Here is a 26,627-nt window from a genome sequence, read left to right as displayed (position 1 = left end):
AATTATATACTGTCGTATTAAACAACTAACAGCTTCGCCAATAGTAAATTACACTAAGATCAAATTGTAATAATAATGGGCTCTATCAAGGACTACATTTCTTTAAGAAGGCGAAGACTTCTGAATTCAAAAAAGACTATAGTTCCATCTCAAAATATATAAAAAAAAACTCTTAAGTTCTTGAAAAGCAAAACCTATTTTACCCCCCCCACCCCCAAAAAAAAAAAAACCGTTTAGTATGAAAATATGAAGAAAAATGCTAAGTTATAAGTATAACACACACATAACATGTGAAAAATATTGAATACAACCGGAAGTATTATGTCAAAATTAAAAATAAAGGGTTGGCAAGACAAAAAAATAATGAAATAACAAAAAATAATTACCTTTAAAGAACAGATGAAAACTCTTTAAAAGAAAGGCACAGCCTTATATATACGTCAAATCACTTTAAAACTTCCAAAGAGACGGACGGGGAAAACTAACTTGTTGTGTAGTTCAATGTTTTCTTTTTATTTCAACAAAACAACTTGAGAAGTTGAGAAGATTTTATCTTGACAGAGTTGCCGAATTTAATGAATTTTATTTTCTATTTTTTATTATCATTTTTAAAAAATAATATTACTTTATTTCCGAAATTTATATAACGGAAAAACATAAAAATGTTTTCTTTTGATTTTTAATTAAAATAATACTATAAAATATGCGACAACTCTGTATTGATGTGAACAGCTGATCAAGTATTAAAGCCGGTGGAATCCTTTATAAACAAAAATGTTCCAAAAATCCGGTTGACCAATCAGAGTTTAGATCTTTAGATTTTGAGATTTTCTGTCCAATCAGAGTGGAGATGTATTTTGGGGGATTTTTCTGTCGCTCAAGTGCCCCCACCCTAGTATCGTAGACGCATATTAATGAAACATCATTCCTTCAAAAAGCTGTCTTTTTATACAAAATATTAAACGAATAGTTTTAATTGCTTTTAGTTCGAAGATATCATCATTAAATTATATTATAAAATAAAATAAAAAAGTTAACTTTTTTTACTAAAAAAAATTCTTATTATGTCTATGTTCATAAATGGGGATTACTTATGTGTCATCGATAAAAGGGAAGGGAGACAGAAAGGGTTCATTTCAGGAAATAAGGGACAATAAAATTTTAATTAACCTAAACCCCTTAAATTCAAAGCTTAATTTTACACGTATTAAATGTTAAGATATTTATGTTTTTCCATGATATATTCCTTAATTCCTGACAAATTCAAAGTGAGTCACAAATATTCACAATTATTAAAAAGGAATATAACAAGGATGACAACATCCATAAAAGCGAAGCACGGAAACGATAGGACAAACGGACATTAACACTTGTATAGTATCAGAATTTTAAAAAATCAGAAAATAAAAGTAAAAGAGTCGACGAAAATTTGTAATTATATTTGTTGAAAATCTGCTTGATACAGGATAATGTTTATGGACATACTTACATTTTTAGGACTTGATTATAGAGTTGCTTCGCTTATAATATTTTACTTTGTTGTCCCAGGAATCTATATACCAAAAATCAGATCAAACGGATGATTAGATCACATAAAATTTGTTGTTAAAAAAGTAGAAAAATCAACATGTTTAAAATGAACGTACGGACATTCCGGTAATGATTATAGAGTTGCTACGCTTTCTAAATCGTACCAAACTACTACAGGAATAACCATGCAAAGTTTGAAATCGATAGGACAATTCTAACATGCCTAATTTAACGGAAAAAAACTATCTATCTCGGACTGACGGACCGACCCTAATTATAGAAAAGCTTCGCTTAAAAAAAAAACAAAGAATATTTAATAAAATCATGACAAACTAAACTAGAATCAATAAAAAGCTGTTAACAAATCTGCAAGTCTCTCGATTTTGCCGTTTTAAAGATATATAAGGACATAAAAAAAATAATTTGATGTTTGAAATATCCAAAGAATAAATAATATACCTTTATTCACTAAATGGAAATGTTCATTTTATTTTATAGAATAATGTAAAGAAAAATGTAAAAGTTCCATTCACAACGACAGGTTTGGATAAACTGACCCATATTTTCTTCAAGAAGATATGTATCTTATAACCATATAGAGAGAAAAAGGTACATTCGTTTGTACTACGGAAGGATAATACCTAATTAAAAACTCCTGCCCCAGTTTATACGGTCATTCCACAGGGAGGAGGGGATAAGCCAATGGACGATAAATAATTCTAAATTATTCTTATATACATTTCAAAATATTACTTTCAGAATCCTGAAATCAGAAATAATTAAATTTTATCCTTTTAGGCTTTTCAGCAAGTTTGATGATTATAATCCTTATGTATATATGACTGTTCGTCTCTGTGTACTAAAAGATCTCGCTAACCGCTTAACTGACAGGAATCTCCTTTACAGTACAGCTTCCAATATGTCCTGGGAAGATTTATAGCTATTTTGATGGAGGGTACAAACAACCTCCTAAGATAAATCTCCCCTAGAAAAAATAACACATTCCCCCCCCCCCCAAAAAAAAAATTACTTTTCGAGTAAAACTAAAATAAAAGTAGTGTGGGGTCGACTTGCCCCTACCTCCTCCTTAAATGCCCCTAGTTGCTTGTCTTACCTGGAAGCTTGAACCAGTAACTGGCGAGGCTGGAGAGACTCTCCTGGTCCTAAAACATTTTTTGGTGCTTGCTTACATGTAAAGACCGGAGCACCGAAACCCCCCCCCCCCCGCTTAGTTTTGACAAAAATCAAAAATAAGGGGGGGGGGGGTAGTTTTTTAATGTCTGGAAAACGGCAAGGAGGAAAAAAGCACAGCAAGGCAAAGACTTAACCCCCCCCCCTTAATTTTGAAGAAAATCAAAAATAAGGGGGGGGGGGTAGTTTTTTCACTGTACAATGTGTGTGCGAATGGGGCGTTTGTCCATATTTAGGTATGGAGACCGCTCTTCTATGAGTACTACTAAAACCTAATTTTAATGCAATACACATAGACATTCTCATCGTCGGTTCGCTTGTTTAGAATGCTTAACCCTCTATTCCCACAAGTATAATACGAATTTGGTTGAGCTGGTGGAAGCTCAACAAAAGACCCACGCGAAGTATTATGTTGCTTTAACCTAAGAATAAATGGTTGGTTTTGATATTCGATCAGAATCATATAAGTATATTAAGTATTAAGGAAGGAAAATGTTTTTATAAAGTGTATTTATATCACAAGTGCATAAGTTAGGTATGGAAATATTTACAGGATAAGTGTTAAAATTATAAGTAGAGTAGGACAGAAATGTGCCCTAAGTCCCAAGCAGTGAATTGTGCTAAGTGTTAGATTTCTAACATAAGGCCTGAGCTCAATTCATGCTAAGTACTAAGGGGCCTAAATTTAAACTACAATGCATGCCAAACAACTAAGTCATTACCTTTTTAAAGCCAGAAAGAGAAGTTGATGGTAGGAGAGTTAGTAAATAACTGAATAAATTCAAGAGGTACATGCTATAACATTAGCTCTGGACCAGGATTTTAGTGTTTGTCTGTGCAATTAAATATCTGTGTGTTAATATGTGACGTAAATCAGGCATAGTTGTAGGCATACATATATGTACTGGTTGTTTATATGATTACATTAACTATAAACATAATATCTTTAATAAACATATACTATTAGCAAATCACATACAGATTACCATGAATAGGCTTTCGTTACCCATATATGGTGTCATATAGGTAGAAACAGGCCTATGAATGCATAAATTGATACAAATAATGCCTTGGGCCTAGCTAAAGTAATTGTGTCTTGCCCCTGAGTGCTACTAGTTAATTGCAGGGCGCGTGTCAATCAAAGGTTCATAATATGATCTATATAGTGTTGATTTTATATCAAGCATAGATAGATAGTTGTGGATGCGAAGCATTTCTGTAAAAGTCTCATATGTACGTTCAAAGAATTTGAAAATTGAGGATCGCATCTCCAATGGGGGTAAGTTGTTAAAAAAGAAAAAAGAGAAAAAGAAAAAATTTAGTAGTCCCAGTATATAGGCATATATAATAAACTATAAATGTATTCCAAGCTAAGTTAAATACGCTTTCCATTAAGAAAGTATGATTTGCGTATCTTCATAGCTGGGTATACAAGATGATAAACCTCCCAAATAGAATACATTCTTTTCTTGAGGGGTTTAGTTTTATCTAACTTTGTCACATCAATAAATGTTTTTGCTTTGGTTGTTCTGGATAGTTCAGCTTCTTCTGATGATGAACTAGGTGGTGAAGTGCTCTCGTTCGAAGTGTAGGTTGAGGTTGGGGGTGAGGTAGATATGTAGCCAAGGGCGTCCACTTGTGCTACCTCGTTTCCATTCTCGTCCAAGGTGATTGAGTGATTTTCCAGGTCATAGTAGAGTTGGTTGAGGTCATCGGTAGAGAGGGATAGTGTGCTGCTGGAGCTGGTGTCACTATCGGTCTCCACTCTACTATCTTCTCTGGTATTCAGGGCTGAATTTAACAAGAAATTCCTGATGGTGATGGACAGGTTCTCTGAGAATCCATCGTACTCAGGTGTGGTGATGATGTTGTTGTTCTCGTCTATTGTGTCAAGGTGTTGACAGGAACACAACCGCAATCCGTCCAAGGTAGGGTGGTGGTAGGGCTCCAATACTCCATGATCATCTAGGTTATCTCCAGGCTGGTCCATGGTAGATCCTAAAAAGAGTTAGTGCGCGTGCTCCAACCGGTTCCTTGGGGTATCCTGGCTATGGTAATCTAAACAAAAGAAGTTTTAATAATCTTTTATTAATCCTTTTATCCCTGGGATATTCTAGAAATTCTTTCGTTACAGATAGACCTATAATGGATTGGTTAGTTATCTCTATTTCTGTTAAATATAACTGTTTCCTGAATATAAACAATATTTTATATAAAAATGTATAAGTACAATTAGTATTTACATATCGTATTATTTTCTTTGGTTACATTACTCGTATATATGTAAAAATATAAGATTTTACTAACAAAAGTTGGTAACCCTTTGTTTGTATATTTTGTATATGTACATATGGTTTATACCATTGTTGGTATTAGCTGTATTTATGTTATTTTTAACATGAATAAATTTTAATCATTTTAAAGACTAATATCTTACATTACGTCGCTATTAAGTGTACCTTTTAAACTTAATATCTATAAAATATATCGTTCGACGTCCGTAATTAAATTTTACGTAATAATAAGTTGTCAACCCTTTGTTTATGTTTGGGCGGTCAAAAGTGATAGGGGTTGGATTTGAGCGAGGTTATAAAAAGCTGGCGGCCCAGTAATTATGCTCATTTATATAATAATTGTCTTTGCGAGCGGAGCTTGCGTTCGAGTGTTTAATTTTACCGCTAAATTCCAAGAGAATTTATATAAAAGTGATAAAATATAGTAACCCGTTTGTTTTATATGAATGTTTTTATGTTATAGATTGTTGATGTGCTCATTATTGCATTCGTTAGCCATTATTTAAGACCCAAGAATCTTATTTTTCTTCGTCGATAAGACCTTTATCACTGTATTTTTAAACGAAAGTGGGTTTGAAGCAATATGGGTACATCTTCAATATATGACAATTTTGTTCTATATAATATTTGTAGTTTTGATAGGACATATCTGAGTCAGCAAGTAAATTGACGTACCTTGTTTTGTTTACGTTTTCCGTCTGCAAAAGTTAAATTCGTTCATCGTAAACAAAACTTATAATGACACAGATATATTCCATCATTCCACTCGTTTTAACTTTTGATTACAGCGTTCCCTTTGTATAATCAAAACTTATTTGAGTCCTGATTCAAATCTTCTAAAACAATTTTGCTATAGGTTTTAAAATAAGATTTTCTATTTACTTAATTCAATTATAATGACGTTAATTGATAGATTATTTACGTTACGAGTAGCTCAACCATATTATATAAAAAAATGGTCGCTTACAAAAATTATATTTAGCTAGCTTTATCTAAAGTGTTTTTAAAACATCATTGAAGATATTCAGATTTAGCTAGTACATAAGTTTTTTAATTGCTTGATACATCATAATGAATATGTTTTTGATAGCTCAGCGATAGCTATTTTTAAGCGTTGAATCATGTAAAATTAATTACATATTCTTTAACTTAATTGAATCTAATAAAACAAAGTTTTAATGTTTAAATAGCTTAACGATAGCTATTTTCAAGCGTTGAATCATGTAAAATTAATTACATATTCTTTAACTTAAAGAATTTTACTTTTAGATGATAAATCAAAGTTTAATGGTTAGGAGGTTCAACCATAGTTGCTTGAAATACAAAAGAATTCGTGTGTACAGTCTTTTTCATAAAATTAACTTTACTATATTGCCTTTCAGAATCACTAGTCCTCTATTTTAAATTTACAATCGCTCATAATGTATGTGCCTGACAGCCTGGACGCGCATCAGAATATTAAGGAAAGATTCGAGGAATCAATGAGGGCGGCTGCGGCCACTCTTGCCAATTCCTCGTTTCTTGAAAACTCCTTAGACGACTCGAGTTCAGTGTACAGCGACCAGTCTGGGATGCCAAGCCTTGCTGATGTCGATGACTATGGGGGCACAAGTACTGTAGAGTCCGAACGGGATCAAGGGGAGATGTTCGGCAACGAGCATCTCTCACTGATGCTTAGTAGAACGATACAAATCATCTGGTCTCTCCTCAATTCGGTGATGCAGAACTCCTGCGGTGACATTGGTGACGATGTTGCCGGAGGTGATTCTGGGTCTGCCGAGTTGGGGAGAGACCAGAAGACGAGTCTGGACACCTTCAACATGGATGGCTTAATTAACATGTTGTTGGGTTTTGGCTTGTTTTCATGTGCTCTTATAGTGGTCTTCTTCGGCGCTGTAGGGCTTGAGACTCTTACACGTATTGACAACACCTCAGACAGGTCGCTGGCTCGCTGGATAAGAGATGTATGTACGCGCCTCCGAAACATAGGCGTCAGGACCATTGAGCTTCTCCACTGCAGTAACAGGACCAACAGGACTAGAGCTGGGGCTATGTCGCCAACTGCGGAGCCGTCGGACACCATGTATGAAGCCGCGTCCTCTGAGATTGATGATATTCTGTCGGATACACAGGTGAGTTTTCTTCTGTTGTATATTTCTTTTTTTTTGTTTTGTATAATTTTTTTTCTAGCCACCCGATTTGTATAATAAAGCATCATGTTGGTGTATGGTTGTTCTGTCCTATTCTCACTTCCTCAACGTTGACTTTCGGCTCTTCCATATATATCGCTCACCGTTTGTCATCGTTTTATGTCGCCAGAGAAATCCGCTCGGTTGCCGCAATTAAGTTGAGATACCAGTTAACATTTACTAAAATCTTAAGTAGCAACCTAATATTATTTCCCTCTGGGAAAGTTAAGAGTTTGCTCGTGCCGTACGTTTCTCATTGGGGTTTAAATGTTAGATCAAGACTTTAATGTTTTCCTTTTGTTTTAGGCTCCCTCTGCTAGTCCATCGACTCCAGCAGAAGTGAGGTCCAGAATTGGCCTGTTTGCCGTACACTGTTTGTCTGCCACTGAGGATCGGATTACTGGAAGAAGTGTGCCTGTGGGCTTGGAAACCTCGACGGGAAGTCCTGGCTTCCGTCCGTTGATTGTTGATCAAACAGAGCGTTTACATGTAAGTATCCATGCTTTAGTTTTCTATTAATTTTCAGAAAGAGGCTGCATATTTGTACACGTATCTAGAGGTATTTGCAACTAAAATTCTTTTATTGGTAGAATATTAATCTTAAAATGTATGGTTGCATAAGCATTTTTGAACCGATCTAAGATTTTAATTCTAGTATAAAGTGGGTTGAATTGCTACCTAATCATATAGCTTTACAGGATTTTAGGCATTCTCATTTCCTGATTTTCCTAGACTCATTGTTGGTATTGCGATTAAACTAATAAGATCTATTATATTTTAGGCGACCAACTCCATCCCCCTGGCACAGTTTTACACCAATATGGGGAGGTGTAATCGAGTCAGCTCTGAGAGGACAGCTGAGGTATCCAGCGACAGCTCTTCCTTGAGCTCTATTATGTGCTTAAGTCGCATTGAATCTCCTTCTGCAGCTGATTTGTCTGTGGTAAGTTTGATAAGCTCTTATAATATTTCTTCGTTGCAAAAATTACGTAACTTAGACTAGGCTATTTAGCTCAGCTAGCTATGCTTTTAGACAATAACTTTACTTTAACTATGGTGTAATTTCTTCCTAATAGTTAATAGCAAGATTCTAGATAAAGTATTAGTAAAATTGACTCATAAACATATATGGATCAACGTTGATAAATTTTCTTGTGAACATTTATTAACATGGTTGTCTAATAATGTCCCTTTTCTTAATTTTAGGATGCGGCCAGTTTAGTCCCACTGGTTGACGATATCGAGGACCCCGATCTTCCGCCGATTAGATTTAATACGGTGACTGATGAGATCGAGTACCCCACTCCACTGCGGGTCCTCAGTTTAGAACGTTTGCGCCGCTCCATGCGTACTCCAACGCCTGCTATCTTGGAAGAGATAACCTCAGCGGAGAGTAGCTTCAACTCAGCTACGCATTCCTCAGATAACGACAGGACAGAGGATTCCGGCGTCGAGGGAGTCCCTCGACGTCGGGGTCCCATGTTCCCTAAACGCACGCCGTGAAGTGGCGCTGTTAGCTTGGTTGAAACTATGACATACAAATTTTAAGACAATGACCAGTTTTAGACAACATGTGACTAAATTTACAGATTTTCTATTCTTATGTAACTAGTCAAAATAGTAATCACTATGAAGTAAAGACTTTTGTTATTAGACATTATGACTTTTTTATTACTGTACAAAACCAAACATTAATTTACACTTCTGCCATTATATTATGTACATATATGTTTAGTCTGTAAGGATATTTAGTATGTAAGGAAATGATTATAAGGTTGTATTTTCTTTATGCTCATAATTTAAAACTTCATTCAATTCTTAATTACTTTCTTCGTAAGCGAACTAATCCTTTTTTCTTTCTCAATAGTATTTTAACAACTGTAATTACAGCCTTATGTCACAGTTTATTCATTCTTGTTAGCTTATAAGGGTCATGTATATATAGATATTTAATCGAACTCGCAACTCAGTACCTTTTCTCTAAATTTCATTTATATCCATCCCTGTGCATTAATCGTGAATTTTAATTGTGCTGTGATATAGAGAGGACTTGTAAATAGCATATATTTTTTTTTGTAACTAATATCTAAGTAGACTGAAAGACTGACGTTAGACAAAATTATTTACATACGCTTATTCAAGTATTTTTTTTTTAAGAAAACTCATGTAAAGACTGTTTGTAACTCAAGTAATTAAAGTAATATCATTGGTTGGATGATCTCATTAAGGAAGTTTTATTTAATTAGTAGGGCTTAGAATAAATAGCGTTTCCCTTTTAAATTTCAATACAATAGTCACAAAATTTAAAGTCTCAAGGTAAAATGTTCTTATGTCCCTTTAGATCTAAAACTAAGTCTTATTTCCAACAAGTAGAGTTAAGTGTTAGGCTTCCGTTAGCTTGTTATTAGGCTATGTGCTTTTTATATGTATAAATTCAACATTTATGTATAAACTCAACGTTTAGCAATCTCGAAGTTTTATTATGTGCCATTATACAGCTTATGTCCAAATTATATTAACTAAGATGTTAAATTGTCAGAAAACTTCTTACTATCATAATATTTTTCAACTACTGTAAAAATAAAAGTTTATGTTCTGTTTTCAAAATTGATTTAAATTTTAAGTTTTCACCAAAGAAAAATATTTGTCAAAGTTTTTATACCTTTCTAAAGATTATTTACTTTTTGTTTAAATAAATATAGCAATTTTAAGTAGCGTATACACTGTTATTTACTGATTTAGTATTTGTTGTGTATAACTCCCGTTTACGTAGCTACTCTATAAGTATTACTGTCTGTTCCTTAATTTAGTTAGATACATAATTAAAGTTTATTTTTGCAAGGTGCTTAGTTTAGCTTACATTCACTTGGTTTATGATAACTTGTATAAATAACAAAATTTCTTGTTATGTTCTTTTTGATGTCTCTACTATGATTTATGCGATTAATTTTCTATCGTTTTCAATAATTACATAGAGATATATGAGAATATAAGTATTTTACATCAATACACATATGTACAAGAGGTTTTATCGTATGCGAAAACTTTTATATCGTTAGGATACGTCCGTACGTCATTGTTAGAAACTCAGATTATAAGAATCAATTGTAATCTAGTTTACTCTTCGTGGATAGTGGGGAGAGTACAATGTCCAGAAATAAGAAGGACTGTGTCTCTCAAATTCTCTATTTGGCGTGCTACTGCCCGTAATTCGTCTGTTATAGTCTGTCGGTTTCTATACTCTTGCTGTCTATACCGTATAACCAAACGGTTGTATGCGTCTCTATAAGTGTTTCTAAGTATACGACAGTGCAAGTATCGTACAATACGACTAGGTTGGCTGATTCCACAACTAATTTTAAACGCTAACATTTCTTTAATCATCGTAAGCAAGTTATAACAATATTCTACTAGGTTTGCGAAGGTCTCATGTAGAACCCGTTGTGATCTAGGCATAGGCTTTCGGAATCTAGTTTGCATTTTATAACTTTTGTAAAATATTCTGTTAAGACTTACGTGTTATGTGATAACTGTAGTACTTCACAAGGTTGGTGATTTCCTCACTTGTGGATATGTTATAGTAAACTGACTCAATTTCAGGGTAAAATTTAAGTTATCGTTATTGTTTACTACTACTAAAATTCTGAGTGGGCGTTTCCTGTCCGAAGTTATAATTAAAGTTTTTGACATATTTTTTTTGTATGTAGAGTGGTTATAGTTTCTAATAACTAATCAACTCATCATAATTCAAGGCGTATATATATAGGTTGTCTATTAGTACTGCTATGTTTGTACACTTTGTACAATTTGTATTAAATGTTTTAAATAGTTTTTGTGTATATTTTAGGGTGCGTATTTAACATTTGTAACATTCGTATTTTTGTACAATCTGTATCAATCGTTTGACTCTGTTTGCCTATACAGATTCAAAACTCTCTATATGCAAAAATTTTGTTTCTATGTAAGTGTTTTTTTTTTTTGAAGGGATCGACTCTTTAGTCGACGTATATTGCATATAGTTGGTCTCCCCGTTGAAGAGAAAAAAAAATGTATATTATACCACTGAATATATAACTTTGAGTGGGAACATTTACATGAATATGATAACTTAGTTATCAGATTAGAATAACATATTATCATATTGTTCACAAGTTTACAGGGTAAATGGAAATGTAAATTACGGTTGTGAACTTGTGCCATTCCGAAATCTGACATGTCTATCATTTATTTTCCTAAGTCGTCGACCTCCGGTAATAAATACGGAATCGAGTGTCATGTCCTCGTCGTCACTTGAGTCCTCTATGTCCGAATCAGAATCTAATGGTTTCTTATTTTGTGACGCTTCTTTTCGTGTTTCTAAGGGTGAGTGTGCGCGTATTCCTGGTTGTGGATCTTTTGAATTAACCGGAAATATAAGCGGAAGTGTGTCATTTTTAACTAATGTGGCTATCTCTTGATTTGTGAGTTTATTATAAGGCTTTGTGATAATATCCCTTATTTCCTCTGGGAGGGTGTCAAAATGTTCGTCAATTGGCTTGAACTTTTTGATTTCGTTGAAAGAGTATTTAAATATTTCAGTCTTCTTGTCAGAAATTCTTTCAAGCGTGCAACTGTTAGGGCTTACATCTAAAACTCTATAGGGTGAAATATGATAGATAGGTCTAAGATTGGGGTTAACACCAGGTGTAATGGTGTTATTTCTAACCAAGACAAGGTCTCCTATATCAAATTGTTTGTGTATGCGGGTTTTGTTAATATACTTTAGTCTTGCCTCCCTTCCCTTTTCAATAGCTTTTGCTGAAATGTCCAAGTTTTCTTGTATTCCGTCTGAGAGGTCTTGCACATAAGCTTCTGTGCGTGCTATTTCAGGGTGATATTCATCCGGTTTTATTGCTCCAAAGAACAATTTAGACAGGGAGCTACGTGTCCCGAATAATAATTCCATGGGTGAAAATCCAGTTTTTGGTATTTTAGTGCAATTATATTGTCGGACTATTAACGGTAGTAGATATACCCATGAGGTTTTTGAGTCTTGCGCCAAAATTTTAATGATTGGCCATTTTATTACTTTGTTGCTAGCTTCTACCAATCCTTTAGAGGGTGAAAAGTACGCAGTAGAATACAAAACTCGGATGCCAATAGAAGCAAAGAATATTAAATTTTGCTTATCTAAAAATGATTTTGCATTGTCGCACAATATTTGTCTGGGGGAGAAATTAGGATAGAAATAAAACATGAATTTGTTTATAAATTCACGGGATGTGAGTGATTTCATGGGATATGCAAGAATCATTCCTGTTAGTTGGCAGACTATAGTGAGGATATGATTATAACTACGATATGGGGGCAAGGATTGTATATAGTCAATACTTACACATTCAAAAGGTCTTGAAATTGTACTATAAGTTCCTACTTGTTCTAGTTTTGTAGATGAATTTTGAAGTTGACAATTTAAACAAGATCTAGTGTAATTTCTAACATATTTCTTAAGGTTAGGGTGGAAGAAATTTTGCATATTCAAAAGCATTTTAATTTCTCCACTATGTACTAACAAAAGATGAGTATAGCATACTAATACTGGTAATAGTTTGGTTGGGAGATAAACTTTTAAATCTCCTTTTATTTTTGTAAACAGAATCGTGTCCTTAAGTTCGTAGTTCTGTCTTTTATAAGTGTAGGTGTTTGATTTAGAGGTTAGACAACGTGTGTAAATATCAGAGTATTCCTCTTTTTGGTTTGCAATTATATTTTCTATGCTAATCCTTTCTTTTAGGATTTCCAAAGGTCTTAGTACTTTGCCTATAACTCTATGTTCTGCGGCAAGTGAATTTATGGTGATTTTGGGTTTTTGTTGCTTTGGCTGTGGGGGTTGTTCATCATAACCCAAATAGTCGGGGTTATCCATAATGAACTGTGTCCATTCCTCAATAGTCCAAACTTTATATTGGGGTAAGTTATCTTCAAACCCAGATTTAACAAATTTAGGTAGGGCTACCTTTTTAATGCTTGGTAAAGTAGCCTTATATGCCCTTGTTAAGAAATCTGCCAAATTGTCTTCTCCTCTTAAGAAAGACATTGTTAGCTTCGGTATTAGAGTTAACAGAGTGGTATTCCACCTCTTCAATTTATTAACGGCTGTTAATGCTTTAGGATTAAAGAGATAATAAGCACACTTTGCGTCTGTTAACAAAGTACATTCACAGCTTGGACCTATTAGAGTTCTAAACGAGTTTGCTGCATAAATAATTCCTAGGATTTCAATGTCTATGATATGTAATCTTGATTCAGCAACGGTAATTTTCTTTGAGGTGTATGCGATAATTTCAAACATAGACGCTAAAGATTTTAAATTAAAGCTATTGGTTGATGAAACCATTGCGGGTCTTACTATGTGTTGCTCTTTGTGTCCATATAGTAAAAATACAAAAGGGGGTTTTGTTTTGTCTGAACAGTGTTGAGTGACAGGTTTGACACCCTCTATATTTGTGATAACTATCACAGGACGGTACATAGCTACACTAAGAGCTTCAAATATGAGTTGTTGCGGATCTAGATATACATATCCATGCTCTAGTTTGCGAATAAATTCTAAGAATTTATCCCTATCATTATTAAATACAAATTGAATATACTTTTGTCTCAACATCGTAGAACGTATAATTTTTGATGCTCTTTGCAGGATAGTGGTCAGAGGTGTTTGAACTTTATTTAGTTCTAGAAGCAATTGTAAAGATATCCCGAGACTATTGTGTACAGTGTCTTCAGGATAGCCCAAAGTTTTACTAGCCAAATATTCAAACTCAGGTGGTCCATCTTCAGACATACGCTTCGCATAATCCTTAATGTTTTCACCTTCATTCTGCAAAGGTAGGGGTAAAATTGGTAACCTATTATCATAAATAACATGGTGTACAGGGTCATCGAAGTTTAGCCCAGGGGGTAGGGTTTTAGCCTGTAATTCTGGTGTCACTATTTGCGCTAAGACTGCCGAATATGAGCCAGTTGAGGTGCCGGCTGCGTCTGACAAGATAATCTTAGGTGCAGATAAGTTAACTAATTTGCTAAAAATTGGTCCTGAAGCTAAAGCTTTCTTAAAGGACGCCTGCAAGAAATAACACGCTTTAACTGCTGAAAGACTGCCACAAGAAGACCCTATACCCCAAATTTAAAGCCTTCAGCTTCAATAACAAAAAAGTTCTAGGCATTTCAAAATAGCATTTTATGTACAATGGAATTGTTGAAAAATTTCCAATGCTCATAAAAGAAAAAAACAATATTAAATTACGTCGCCTAGACACAAAATTATAACCTTATCTTTGTCAGAAACTTAGTTTGCATGTAACTAATTATATTTTTACAATAAAAACACCACATTTCATAGTCAAAATCTATGAAAAAAATTCGATTTAAATTGCATTTTTAAACGAAAATCATAGCGGAAACAAAGGGGTAAACTAATAAAAGATTAGCTGTGATTGGTTGTTAACCTGATTCAGCCTTCTGATTGGCTACAGTACATTCGGTACAACGCAAGTAAAACTTAATTTTTTTTAATGATTTTGACTATAAAAATGGGTATTTTTATTGTAAAAATATAATTAGTTACTGGAAACCTAAATTTTTGACAAAAATAAGCTTATAATTTTGTTTCTAGGCCACGTAGTTTAATTTCAAAGTTTTCAACATGAGCATTGCAATTCTTTCAAAATTTTCATTGTACATAAAATGTCATTTTAAAATGCCTAGAACTTTTTTGTTATAGAAGCTGAAGGCTTCAAATTTGGGGTATTTGGTCTACTTGTGGCAGTCTTTCAGCAGTTAAAGCGTGGTATTTCTTGCAGGCTTCCTTTAATGTCTTCGAATGCTTGTCTTTGTTCTGGAGTTGGGACAAAAGTTTTACCTATTCTAGTAGAAGTAAGTGAAGTTAGAATATGTGTAGGAGCCATAATATCAAATCTTAAATGTTTATGCATACTTTGTAGTACTCCCATAAAAGATCTCATTATAGTAATATCAGTAGGCATGGGAATATTTAGAAGTTTTTGTACTCGCCTTTGATCTACACAGCAATAATTATGTGAAATGAAGAACCCAAAGAAATTTACCCTACTTTTAAAAAGTTGTGATTTCTTTAAACTAATCTTTCCTTTATGCGTGTGTATTCTCCCCATAACTTTCTTCAAAATCTTAAAATGTATATTCAATGATTCTGATCTAGTTTTAGCTAGTTCAGTTGAGACAATGAAATCATCGTAAATGTGTTGGACTTCTGGGATAGGTGAGTATACCATCTTGGCTAAATCACCATCCATTACAACATTACCATTATCATCATAAACCAATTCCCAGTGTAATATCTTTTCCATAAATCGTGATAGACTTTCAGGTGAAGTCTTAATGCCGGTTGGTAAGGATGCATGTCTAAAAGCTCCTAAGGGGGTTGCAAACAATGTTAGGTCTCTGCAAGAAGGTTCTAGCGTTATACTATGAAAGGCGTTAGCCATATCACTACTACTATGCACAAATTTGTCCCTTAGAGACTGAATCAAATTTTCTGCTGTGGGTAGCAGTGCAGGTTCAGATTGCAGACAAGGATTCAATTGTTGAAAATTTACAATTAAACGAGGACAGCTCCCCTGATCCGACTTTGGAATCAGATAAGCTGGGCTTGCATAGTTGTTATAGGAATCCCCATCCAAATTAGCTCTTTCAATGGTGCCGTTCTTTAACAAAAACTCTAAGATAGATTGCATTTGCATTTTCTCTACGGGTGATAAATAATATAATTTCTTATGCTGGGGTAAAGTTTGACCAGGTTTTAGTCTAATTGTATAATTGCCTAGATATTTACTCATGTTACCTCTATCAGTAGAATGTGTAGATATGATATCAGGGTAAGATTTTAGGAATATGTCTTCTATATAATGTCTTACCTCTGGTGGATAGTCTGACAGCACCACAAGATCCTCTGGTTTAACAAACTGATCCTTAGGCACACTGTAGCCAGTAGGTTCTGTTACATAGTCCATGAGGTTATCGGATTCAGCTATATGTTTTAAGCCAAGTTCAATAACGTCATCACTATTTTCAAAAAGCTTATTCTTTTCAGGATCTGGTGTAGTTAGAATTTCATCAATATTAGATCGGTAGTCAGATAAGGCTACTCCTGGTACTGGAGTGTCATTGTTTATAGCTGTAGGATTCGGTATATATCCATCAGCTAAAGGGAAAGATCGTTCTACCAGATTGATGGCGCTGTATTTTGGTAGCTATAAGAGTTGAACTGAGTGGTTTCTGGTGTCTAGTGAAATCTGATTGATGGCTGGAGCCGTATCCTTTTCTGCGTGTCGCTCCAGGGCTTGTACAATCTCATCTAGCTCAGTTGTCACAGATACATTGTGTAGGAATGATTGCGTAAAATCAAAGTCTGTGGTGATCTCCTTGACTACAAATTGGTTGCTTGGTTCCAAGTATCCGGTGATAACAGTGTTAGTGATTGCATGTTCAGTGACATTTGTTATCATTGCTCTTCCACTAAGTTGTCCTCGGTTGTTGACAGTCAGTTGCGTTTGTCCAGGTTGAATTTTAATTCCTCCATTTCTATCATTGGCAATGTGGTCATCGCTGAGAATGACTTTTGTTCCAGGAGCTAAGTTGAAGAAATGGTTGATGTTCATTACTATAGTCTGAGTTTCATTAGGGTCAATTTTGTCTATTGTCCCTGTGCAGAGTTGTAACTCATAATCAGAACAGAACAGGCTATCTAGTACTCTCCCAGGATGGAACATAGAGTATAGATATGGTGCTGGCGGGTGGTTATCCGCAACGAAAGTCAACCCTAATTGGAGATCTCTAATGCCGTTCATTCCAATGATCATAGGTGTGACATTCTTGTGTTCCTCAGGTACAATCATAAATGGTACTGGTCTATAGATGCCTGAGAATTGTGTGAGACGAATCATGAGAGTTATCTCTCCAGCTACTGGGATTTTGTGTCCAGAATAGCTGACAAGAACCATGTCACTCTTTTCCAGATGGTTCTTAACCTCATTTTGTTGTACCCCAGATAACATACCAAAATAGCTGGTTGACATGATATTTCTGTCTGCTGCTGAGTCAAACAAAGCTGTCATGTATACATCGTAGTTTCCATTTGACATACAGCCGGAACAGTTCAAGTACATTTTCCTATTTTCATCCATGATAGCTGCAGAACTATCGACCGCTAAAATCTTGGGGTCGTTTGGATCCATTCGAACGGTGATAGCGTTAACTCTACCTGTTCTGCCACGCTCCTTGGATTGCCCATTGGCTTTGGCCTCAACCCATTCTTCATATGCCTGTCTAAACACACCACCAGGTCTTACTTTACCACTATGGTACAGTTCCATCATTGCTGGTCGTCCAGGGCATAGGTGTTGCGCGTGGTATAGGTCTTTGCCATACTTCTTGTGACAGCTTGGGCAGTATCCGGATGTTAGTGCTGTTTGATATTGTCGTCCTTGGTCATCGCACAGTAATCTGCATCCATCGGATATTTTGTGGGAGTTTTGACCACATGCACCGCAGTAGCGCTTATTGGATGTACCATAGGAGATATGATAATCTTGTTTGGTGTTCTTTTGTGGTTGCCTATCTCTATTATCCCTGTTTTCTCTGTTGTAGGTTTTAGGATAGGCTGGTTTAGCAGTAACTTCTCTAACTGTTGGCCTTTTATAATAGCTTGACGTAGCGGCAACTTTAGCAGGTTGTTTGTCTCTGTTCATTCTTGTATCCCTGTCATGTGAGTAGTTGGTGTTGTTCGTCTTTTTATGAAGCGATAAGTCTCCATTGTAACTGGCTGATACACCATTCTGCTGTAGGTCCAGATCTAGGTCTTCAGTTCTAGGATACATGGAAGCGGTCAACTCATGATATGTAGGGGATCTTCCAAGATCATGTGTGAGATTGTGATGGTTTTCAGATGCTATATTGCGGCTATTTGTTGGTAAGCTACGTTTGAGTGCCTCCACTGCAGTTATGTTGAATACATTCTGTCTTTCCTTCTTGTCTGTATAATGAACAGCGGCTCTGCTGGCAAGATTCTGAATTGTACTGACAAGCTTAGGGAATGACATGGCTTTTGTTCCCTTAAAGGCTATCAGCTTAGCTTGAGCTTCCTGTGGGCTGATGAGTATATCATACTGTAGCAGTAAGCTATTGTAGACACTTTCAATAGATAGTCCAAGATTGAAACTCTGCTGGATAGTAGTATATGCTTCGCCAGTTGTGGTTCTAAGCATAAAGGTTTCAAATTCTGATCTTGAGAGGTTACATAACTCCTGAGCAGTGTTCATCTCTGATAGGTAATCAGTAATGTAGGGTGGTTTACCATCTCCTTTGAAGCAATGCTTGAGAGGGAAGGTTCCATTGGCTAACTTAAGCTTTTGATCGTTGCTTAGGGTGCTCTTACTTGCATAGCTGCTTGGTGGTTTAATTCCAGTTTGGTTGGTGAAGTTACTGAAGTGTCGTTGAGTGCGTTTGTCATTCTCCACTTGTACAATACGCTGGGCTTCTAACTCAACTTCACGTCTTTGTTCCTCTTTGTATTCCCTCATACTCTGTGTGTAGTTGGTACAGAAGTTCCTCATCATTTCTGAGTCCACACGTAGGTTGGGGTTACAAAGTCTTATTGTATCCAGGAATTGTGGGAACAGGAAATTTCCCAGAGGATCTGCTAGTGTTGCTCTAACATATCGATCTCTGATCAGTGCGTCTGGTGAGTCCTCTCGCATGGGTATGGATCTTACAGATTCCCTGTCTGGTTCTGGCGTCTTGGTTCTCTCACCATTCTGTTCTGGTTCCTCCTGGTTGGGCATTGGTTCCTCTCTTCGTGTATCATCTCCTGCAGAAGCTGCATCAGCTGACGGAGTTCTTCTTCCAGGCGTCGTCGAGCGTCCTCGACGTGGAGTGTTCGCCTTTTCAGCGTTGTCATCTTTCTTACTTTTATTAAATAATGGCATTACAGCTAGCTTAAAGCTTTTAAACTTTCTATGAGTTCTTTAAAGAAGCTTATGAGATGTTGTACTATTTTAGGATTTAAATAGCAGAGGTACAAGAAGAAACCGACTAATGCACTTAACGTTAAAACAATCAGGAATTGTTTACAATAACAAATTTTTCTTTTAAAATTGTTAAATATAGATGAGTATGTATTGTCTACTTCACCTACAGTTGTTTCTACGTCGTGAATGCTTGCGTGTGAGCTTGGAATCTTATTCTGGAGTGTGCGCTAATGCACTCTTATCCTTAATTAAGCTCAACTGTAGAAACACTTTTACTTAGATTTATTCTATATTTGCTTACAAAGCTAATGTGGGTTAGTTAGCTATACAAATTAGCTATAAAGTTAGATAGAATGTTAAAGTTTGCAGCGAAGTTAATTTGGGTATGCTAATATACTATCACAAATTAACTGTTATTTGCTTAGGCGTCGACTTTTCCTAGCAAATGTTATTGTTGAGAAAAAAAAACAGCAATTTATAATCCTTGTTGAATTCTTACTTCACTCTAAGGATATGTAGCTTACAATCTGCTTATTCCTGTAAGGCTTTATGAATATAACTTACTAAGGTTCACTCCCAAAGGATCGTCTATATTCTAATAGTATTGCAACTGTTTTGCCTGAATATCAAAGATCTCGCACCCAATACTTATAGTTGTATTAGGGTATGCCTACCAATCCTACTAAGTATTATTCGCGAATTATTACGGGGCTTCACTTGTGATTTCAATCCTTATAACTATATTATTGAGACTCAATTTAGATTATCCTATATATATGAATATAATCAGTCTGTTTTCAAGGTTATTATAGACCGGATGTGCTCTACTTAATTAGTGAGAACACAATATTCTATGTGTCTTACTGAAGTGTGATATCCTACGCAAGGTGATCAATCTATACGCTGGAAGTTGTCAATCAAACTCTTTAAAGTAGACTACAAGGTTGGTGTTATTGCTTGGTCAAATATTATTGAAAATCAAATTAGCTGAATTAGTGCACTTTTTTTTCTAAAAAGGTAACAATTTTAGATTATAAAGACTATGAACTATATGTACACACTTTATTTTACTTGGTTATAGATTTTATACTAATAATCCTAAGTAAAATTAAATTTTCTCAATGGTATAAAAGAAAATATTCTTTCTTTGTTTTAATCCGGATGTTTTATAAAGACAGTAGAGTACTTCCAATATTACTTGCTACTTCTTTTAGAGACGTCCCAAGACTCCCAAGATAGGCTGCTGCAACCTTTTGCTGCGTTTGGTTACTAGAACTTTGTCTCTTATAAGTGTGCTTTTAAATTACATATAGGGCTTAGGTTGTTGACTATACTTTTAAATCACTAATATTCACTATCACTAATGATTGATGGTTTATAACTCTTCTCAAGTTGTCTGTTGAATTCTGGCGGCACATGAAATAGAAATTTTAGCATTAGCAAAGCAAGTAAAAATTTAGTTTTCATGTCCTACTTATTGTTGAGTGAACTGTTTATTGTATCTATGTATGTGTTTGTAAGGAACATACAAACAAAAGATTTTCTAAGTTAAGATTGAATTAAAAACTTTCTAAGTCAAAATAAAATAGAATCACTCTAAGTCCAAAGTTGGAAAATTTTGACTAAGTCCAAAAAGTTTCTAATGAAATTATTCTAAGTACAAAATCAATAAATTTTGGCTTAGGAAAAAAAATCAAAAATTATCTTAAGTACAAAAAGTTAGCAAATTTTAATTAAGAAAAAAAAATTTTTTTTTGAAATTATACCAAGTACAAAATTAGTGAATTTTGACTAAGTCCAAAAATCTTTCAATGAAATCATGCTAAGTACAAAAATAGTGGAATTTTCTTGAGACAAAAGAAATAGAATTACTCTAAGTCCAGACGTGGAATATTTTGTCCGAGATGAAATTTCCTAACAGTTCATTCACAAAGCTACTTTAGAGATTGCCTATAAGTCAAAAGAAGTAGAATCACTCTAAGTCCACTATTGGAATATTTTGACTAAATGCAAATCTCGCTAAGTTAAGGATTTTAAAATTATAAAGTATTAGAGTGTTAGAATTATCCTTCACCAAAAGAAGTAGAATCTCTCTAAGTCCATAATTGGAATATTTTGGCTAAGACAAAAATACTCTAAGACAAAATTTTCTTTTAAGTGTGGAAAATGAAATTTGTTAATCTAGTTGGAAAAATCGTAATTATTACAAGTCCGAAATTTTGGTAAATTTCCAACCAAGTTCACAATTTCATAAAAATTACTATAAGTCCAGAAATTCGAGATTCTCTCTGTAACAAAAGAAATAGAAACGGTGCTAAGTCCAAAAGTGGAATATTTTGCTCAGAGTCTCAGGAATTATTTCTCTGATTGCATACAGCAATTTGTCTACACTTATATCATTCCAACCGATCGATGTTGAGAATATCTTTGAGACTTTGAAATATTTTGTTTAACTCAAAATTTTTTTTGAGGCTATGGTTATTTTGATACATCCGCGTATAAATCAGAATTGCATTAAGAATATAAGTCCTAGGCATGTATAAGTAAGTGCAAATCTCAGAAAATCGGTTCTAACGGCACCAAAGTATTAGTACAGTTTAACTTGTGTATAAATGCTACAAGTTTGTAATAATCTTTTGGCCCTTTACTACGACTCAAGAGTACTAACTGCTTTCGGCATATTGTTTCAGAAACATGGCTCCAAAGACAATATGTATCCCAACTAACAGCGTTTCCCGTGTTCTATAGGATTTGCTCCTAAGTTTTCATTTAATAAGGCAGTTCAAAATGGTCCTTTACAAATAGTATTTTGATAGCTTATAAATGAAAAGTTACTCCATGCTTGATTCTTAATAAGTTCTGGTTTAAGTATCAAAGATTCAAGTATTTCAACACTTAGAGAACTTTCGAATAAGTAAAAATCATACTAAGTCCGAAGATTTATATATATACTCCGCCACCTAGCACAACTCCCAAATTTCAAAATTCTGACTAAGTCCAGAAATCAAAATTTTGCACATAGCTCAATCATAGATTATTCCAACCCAAGTGTTTTACTAAAGAGAGGCGGACATGGAGGTGCCGGTGTGCTGGTATTCTCTAGGGCCTCTAGAGTGTCAACCAGTGCGAGTGTCCTTATAGGGCGGCGACCAATGGCCACAAATATGCTAGCATTCTCTAGGGCCTCTAGAGTGTCAGCTAGTGCAACTGCTCGTACACGAGGCTCTCAATTGCATTTGTGTCGTGCCTTTCAGTCCCTATCTCTTCAAACGCCTCATAGTCCTAACCTTGCTCTCAAATAGTATCACAGGTTTTGGTAAATCCGATTTTGCCATAGCTACAATTATTCGATTTTGGTAAAAATACCTGCCTTAGGCGGTTCGGGTACGGTAAGGAAAAAGAAGAAAAAAAATTTATGAAGTAAAATTTTTTCTAAGATACAACCGGTAAGTTGCACCATTGTGTGTGCGAATGGGGCGTTTGTCCATATTTAGGTATGGAGACCGCTCTTCTATGAGTACTACTAAAACCTAATTTTAATGCAATACACATAGACATTCTCATCGTCGGTTCGCTTGTTTAGAATGCTTAACCCTCTATTCCCACAAGTATAATACGAATTTGGTTGAGCTGGTGGAAGCTCAACAAAAGACCCACGCGAAGTATTATGTTGCTTTAACCTAAGAATAAATGGTTGGTTTTGATATTCGATCAGAATCATATAAGTATATTAAGTATTAAGGAAGGAAAATGTTTTTATAAAGTGTATTTATATCACAAGTGCATAAGTTAGGTATGGAAATATTTACAGGATAAGTGTTAAAATTATAAGTAGAGTAGGACAGAAATGTGCCCTAAGTCCCAAGCAGTGAATTGTGCTAAGTGTTAGATTTCTAACATAAGGCCTGAGCTCAATTCATGCTAAGTACTAAGGGGCCTAAATTTAAACTACAATGCATGCCAAACAACTAAGTCATTACCTTTTTAAAGCCAGAAAGAGAAGTTGATGGTAGGAGAGTTAGTAAATAACTGAATAAATTCAAGAGGTACATGCTATAACATTAGCTCTGGACCAGGATTTTAGTGTTTGTCTGTGCAATTAAATATCTGTGTGTTAATATGTGACGTAAATCAGGCATAGTTGTAGGCATACATATATGTACTGGTTGTTTATATGATTACATTAACTATAAACATAATATCTTTAATAAACATATACTATTAGCAAATCACATACAGATTACCATGAATAGGCTTTCGTTACCCATATATGGTGTCATATAGGTAGAAACAGGCCTATGAATGCATAAATTGATACAAATAATGCCTTGGGCCTAGCTAAAGTAATTGTGTCTTGCCCCTGAGTGCTACTAGTTAATTGCAGGGCGCGTGTCAATCAAAGGTTCATAATATGATCTATATAGTGTTGATTTTATATCAAGCATAGATAGATAGTTGTGGATGCGAAGCATTTCTGTAAAAGTCTCATATGTACGTTCAAAGAATTTGAAAATTGAGGATCGCATCTCCAACAACACGCCAGAAAGTTGAGTGAGGTAAATCAAGTAAATCCAGTATACCAGAGGGAAACCTTATAACAGGGATATTCATGTTTTGGAGCATAATTTCCTTATTTATTGACTGATTTTAGTAATTGATGTATCCCTGAACAGGTAGTCTTAAGGAGAATATATCAGAAGTGTTTTCATGGGGACTGTCCCCCAAAACATGAATATCCCCCCATGAAAACACTTCTGATATATTCTCCTTAAGACTACCTGTTCAGGGATACATCAATTACTAAAATCAGTCAATAAATAAGGAAATTATGCCCCAAAACATGAATATCCCTGTAATAAGGTTTCCCCTCTGGCATACTGGATTTACTTGATTTGCCTCACTCAACTTTCTGGCGTGTTGTACAGTGAAAAAACTACCCCCCCCCCCCTTATTTTTGATTTTCTTCAAAATTAAGGGGGGGGGGGTTAAGTCTTTGCCTTGCTGTGCTTTTTTCCTCCTTGCCGTTTTCCAGACATTAAAAAACTACCCCCCCCCCCCCTTATTTTTGATTTTTGTCAAAACTAAGCGGGGGGGGGGGGGGGTTTCGGTGCTCCAGTCTACCACATGTAAGCAAGTACCCATTTTTTTATGTACATTACAATAAAACATTAAAGTTGGGAGGGTTTAAATAACTGTATTTCCCCATCCCAAGGACCTCGTGCCGACTCTCCATTGGGTCTTTGAAAATCAACCAATAGTGTCGGGAATATTAACACAGCCAAGCAGCCGAAAACAATTTGCTTGCAACAGAAAAAGGTAATTGGAAAAGAGAAAAAATTCCTGCCCGCACAAAAAAAATATTTTGTACTTTTCTAATAAAATAAAAGGCGGAAGGTCCTCCCTTTTCTACAAGTGCCCCTAGAGGCCTATAGTCCCATAGCCACTAGTGCTTACATAAAATATGAATTATTTTCCTTAATATTTTTTTTTAGGGAAATGTGATACGTGAAAAATATCTTTAGAGAAATCCTTTATCTCACTCCCCCCCCCCTTTATACCCAATTTCCTTTGTTAAAAGCGAAGCTTTTCTATAATTAGGGTCGGTCCATCCGTCCATCCAAGAGAGATAGCTTTTTTCGTTAATTTAGGCATGTTAGAATTGTCCTATCGATTTCAAACTTTGCATGGTGATTCCTGTAGTAGTAAGGTACTATTTAGAAAGCGTAGCAACTCTATAATCATTACAAGAATGTCCGTACGTTTATTTGAAACATGTTAATTTTTTCTTCTCTAACAACAAATTTCTTTCTGATCTAATCATCCGATTGATCTGATTTTTGGTATGTTGATTCCTGGGACAACAAAGTATAATTTTATAAGCGAAGCAACTCTCCTAAAAATGTTAGTATGTCCATAAACATCATCTATTCTGATTATTTAGTTCTGATACTATATAAGTGTTAATGTCCGTTTGTCCTACCGTTTCAGTGCTTCGCTTTTATGGATGTTATCATCCTTGTTATCAGTAGAAAGAAACAGGAATAAGGCATAACCAACAAGCAAAATATATCTAAAATAATATTTGGGGGGCAGATGGAAATGTCGTCAATTTTACTATGTGTTGACCCCCAACGACAGCTGAAAAACACGTATAGGTTTCGTGACTTTTTCGAATCAATTTCGTTGTTGGTATAAGCTGGAGAAAAAAACATTAATTTTTCTAAGATTCAGACGGACAATAAATATAAAGATGTATAAGCCAAGCAATTTTTCGTCTGCTAGTAAATTGCTTTGTGCTCTTTTGTATCGACTTGGTCGTGTTAAAATTTTCGACGGAGGCTGATATTTAAAGACCCAATTGAAAGTCGGCACAGTGTCACCTTTTAAGTTGACGGACATACAGACATACAACTTCTGAGACAGTGCATTATGGCGCCAAAAAAATGACGTCATAAAATAAAGTTGTCCAATGAGAGGTCAGTATACATTGTAATTGACCAAGGGTAAAATTTATTATCGCCTCTCATTGGTTTTTTTTATCGTATAGCGTCATTTTTTGTGCCATTTTGCGCTGTCTCACAACCTCTAGGTATAAGTAATTAGGCTAAAAATGAATAATCACCTGATCCAAATACACCATTTTACAATTTATAAGTTATGAAAGAATTTAATAAATCTGAAATTAATAAAACATATATAATAAACAAGGATAACAAAATACATAAAAACAAAGCGAAACAAATCATGACAAGACAAAAATTTCAAAAAATAATCATTTACCGCATCGTATATAGACAGCTTTCCGCGGATATCAAAACATGTAAATTTTAAGATTAAGTTTTGTTAGCTCTGAGGGGCCTACGGCCTGGGCAAAATAACTGTTATTGATCATTTGATTTTAATTTTAATATGGGAGGAAAACTGTCTATAATTCGAATCTATACATGATTTTTCAGTATGGCTGAGAACTGCTTCTAATCTAGCGGATATTAATCGGTTTCAAAGCCATACTGAAAATAGATAATTTATTTCAAATACAGCATACTTATACTAAAAAATAACATACTATCGGCCTAGGAATCCTTATTTCAAAGATGAAATGAAAAATCTTATCATGTAAAAATTATTATATTGGACATACGGACCTTCTGGTAATAAATATAAAGAATTGCTACGCTCCCTAAACTGTGCTTAACTATTAAAGTAAGCAATATGAAAAGTTTGAAAACGATAGGACGTTTCTGACAAGCCTTAAATAAATTAACAATAAATGCATATACGTCCAAGGCTGGGGTAAGGGGGTGTTTAACCGCCCCCAAAGTCTGAAATCCCTCATCATTTTCCCCCACCAAAAATGTTTAAAAATACATTAAATACCC

General features: G+C 34.9%; 1 protein-coding gene across 3 annotated transcripts in view; it reads right to left on the bottom strand.

Annotated features, from left to right (window-relative positions):
• sn (fascin domain-containing protein singed) overlaps nucleotides 1-25,926 on the bottom strand; it is a 76,787-nt gene extending 50,861 nt beyond the window's left edge. Inside the window, exons 1-2 of one of the 3 annotated variants that reach the window (XM_080174803.1) lie at nucleotides 25,871-25,926; nucleotides 2,645-2,693 (exon numbers count right to left, since the gene is read on the bottom strand). In XM_080174803.1, coding sequence (XP_080030929.1) covers nucleotides 2,645-2,693; nucleotides 25,871-25,888 — 67 coding nt within the window. In that variant the 5' untranslated portion in view covers nucleotides 25,889-25,926. Of the gene's footprint in view, nucleotides 1-386; nucleotides 746-1,989; nucleotides 2,121-2,644; nucleotides 2,694-25,870 lie in introns of those variants that run through there. The other 2 variants (XM_080174805.1, XM_080174804.1) reach the window with 2 other exon arrangements.
• Between the last annotated feature and the right edge of the window lie 701 nt (nucleotides 25,927-26,627).

This window comes from Acartia tonsa, chromosome 10, assembly GCF_053477335.1.
Source record: "Acartia tonsa isolate MP-2025a chromosome 10, ASM5347733v1, whole genome shotgun sequence".
Taxonomy (NCBI): Eukaryota; Metazoa; Arthropoda; class Copepoda; order Calanoida; family Acartiidae; genus Acartia; species Acartia tonsa.
Note: the sequence above shows the minus strand (reverse complement) of the source record. Positions and strands in the feature narration are given on the sequence as shown.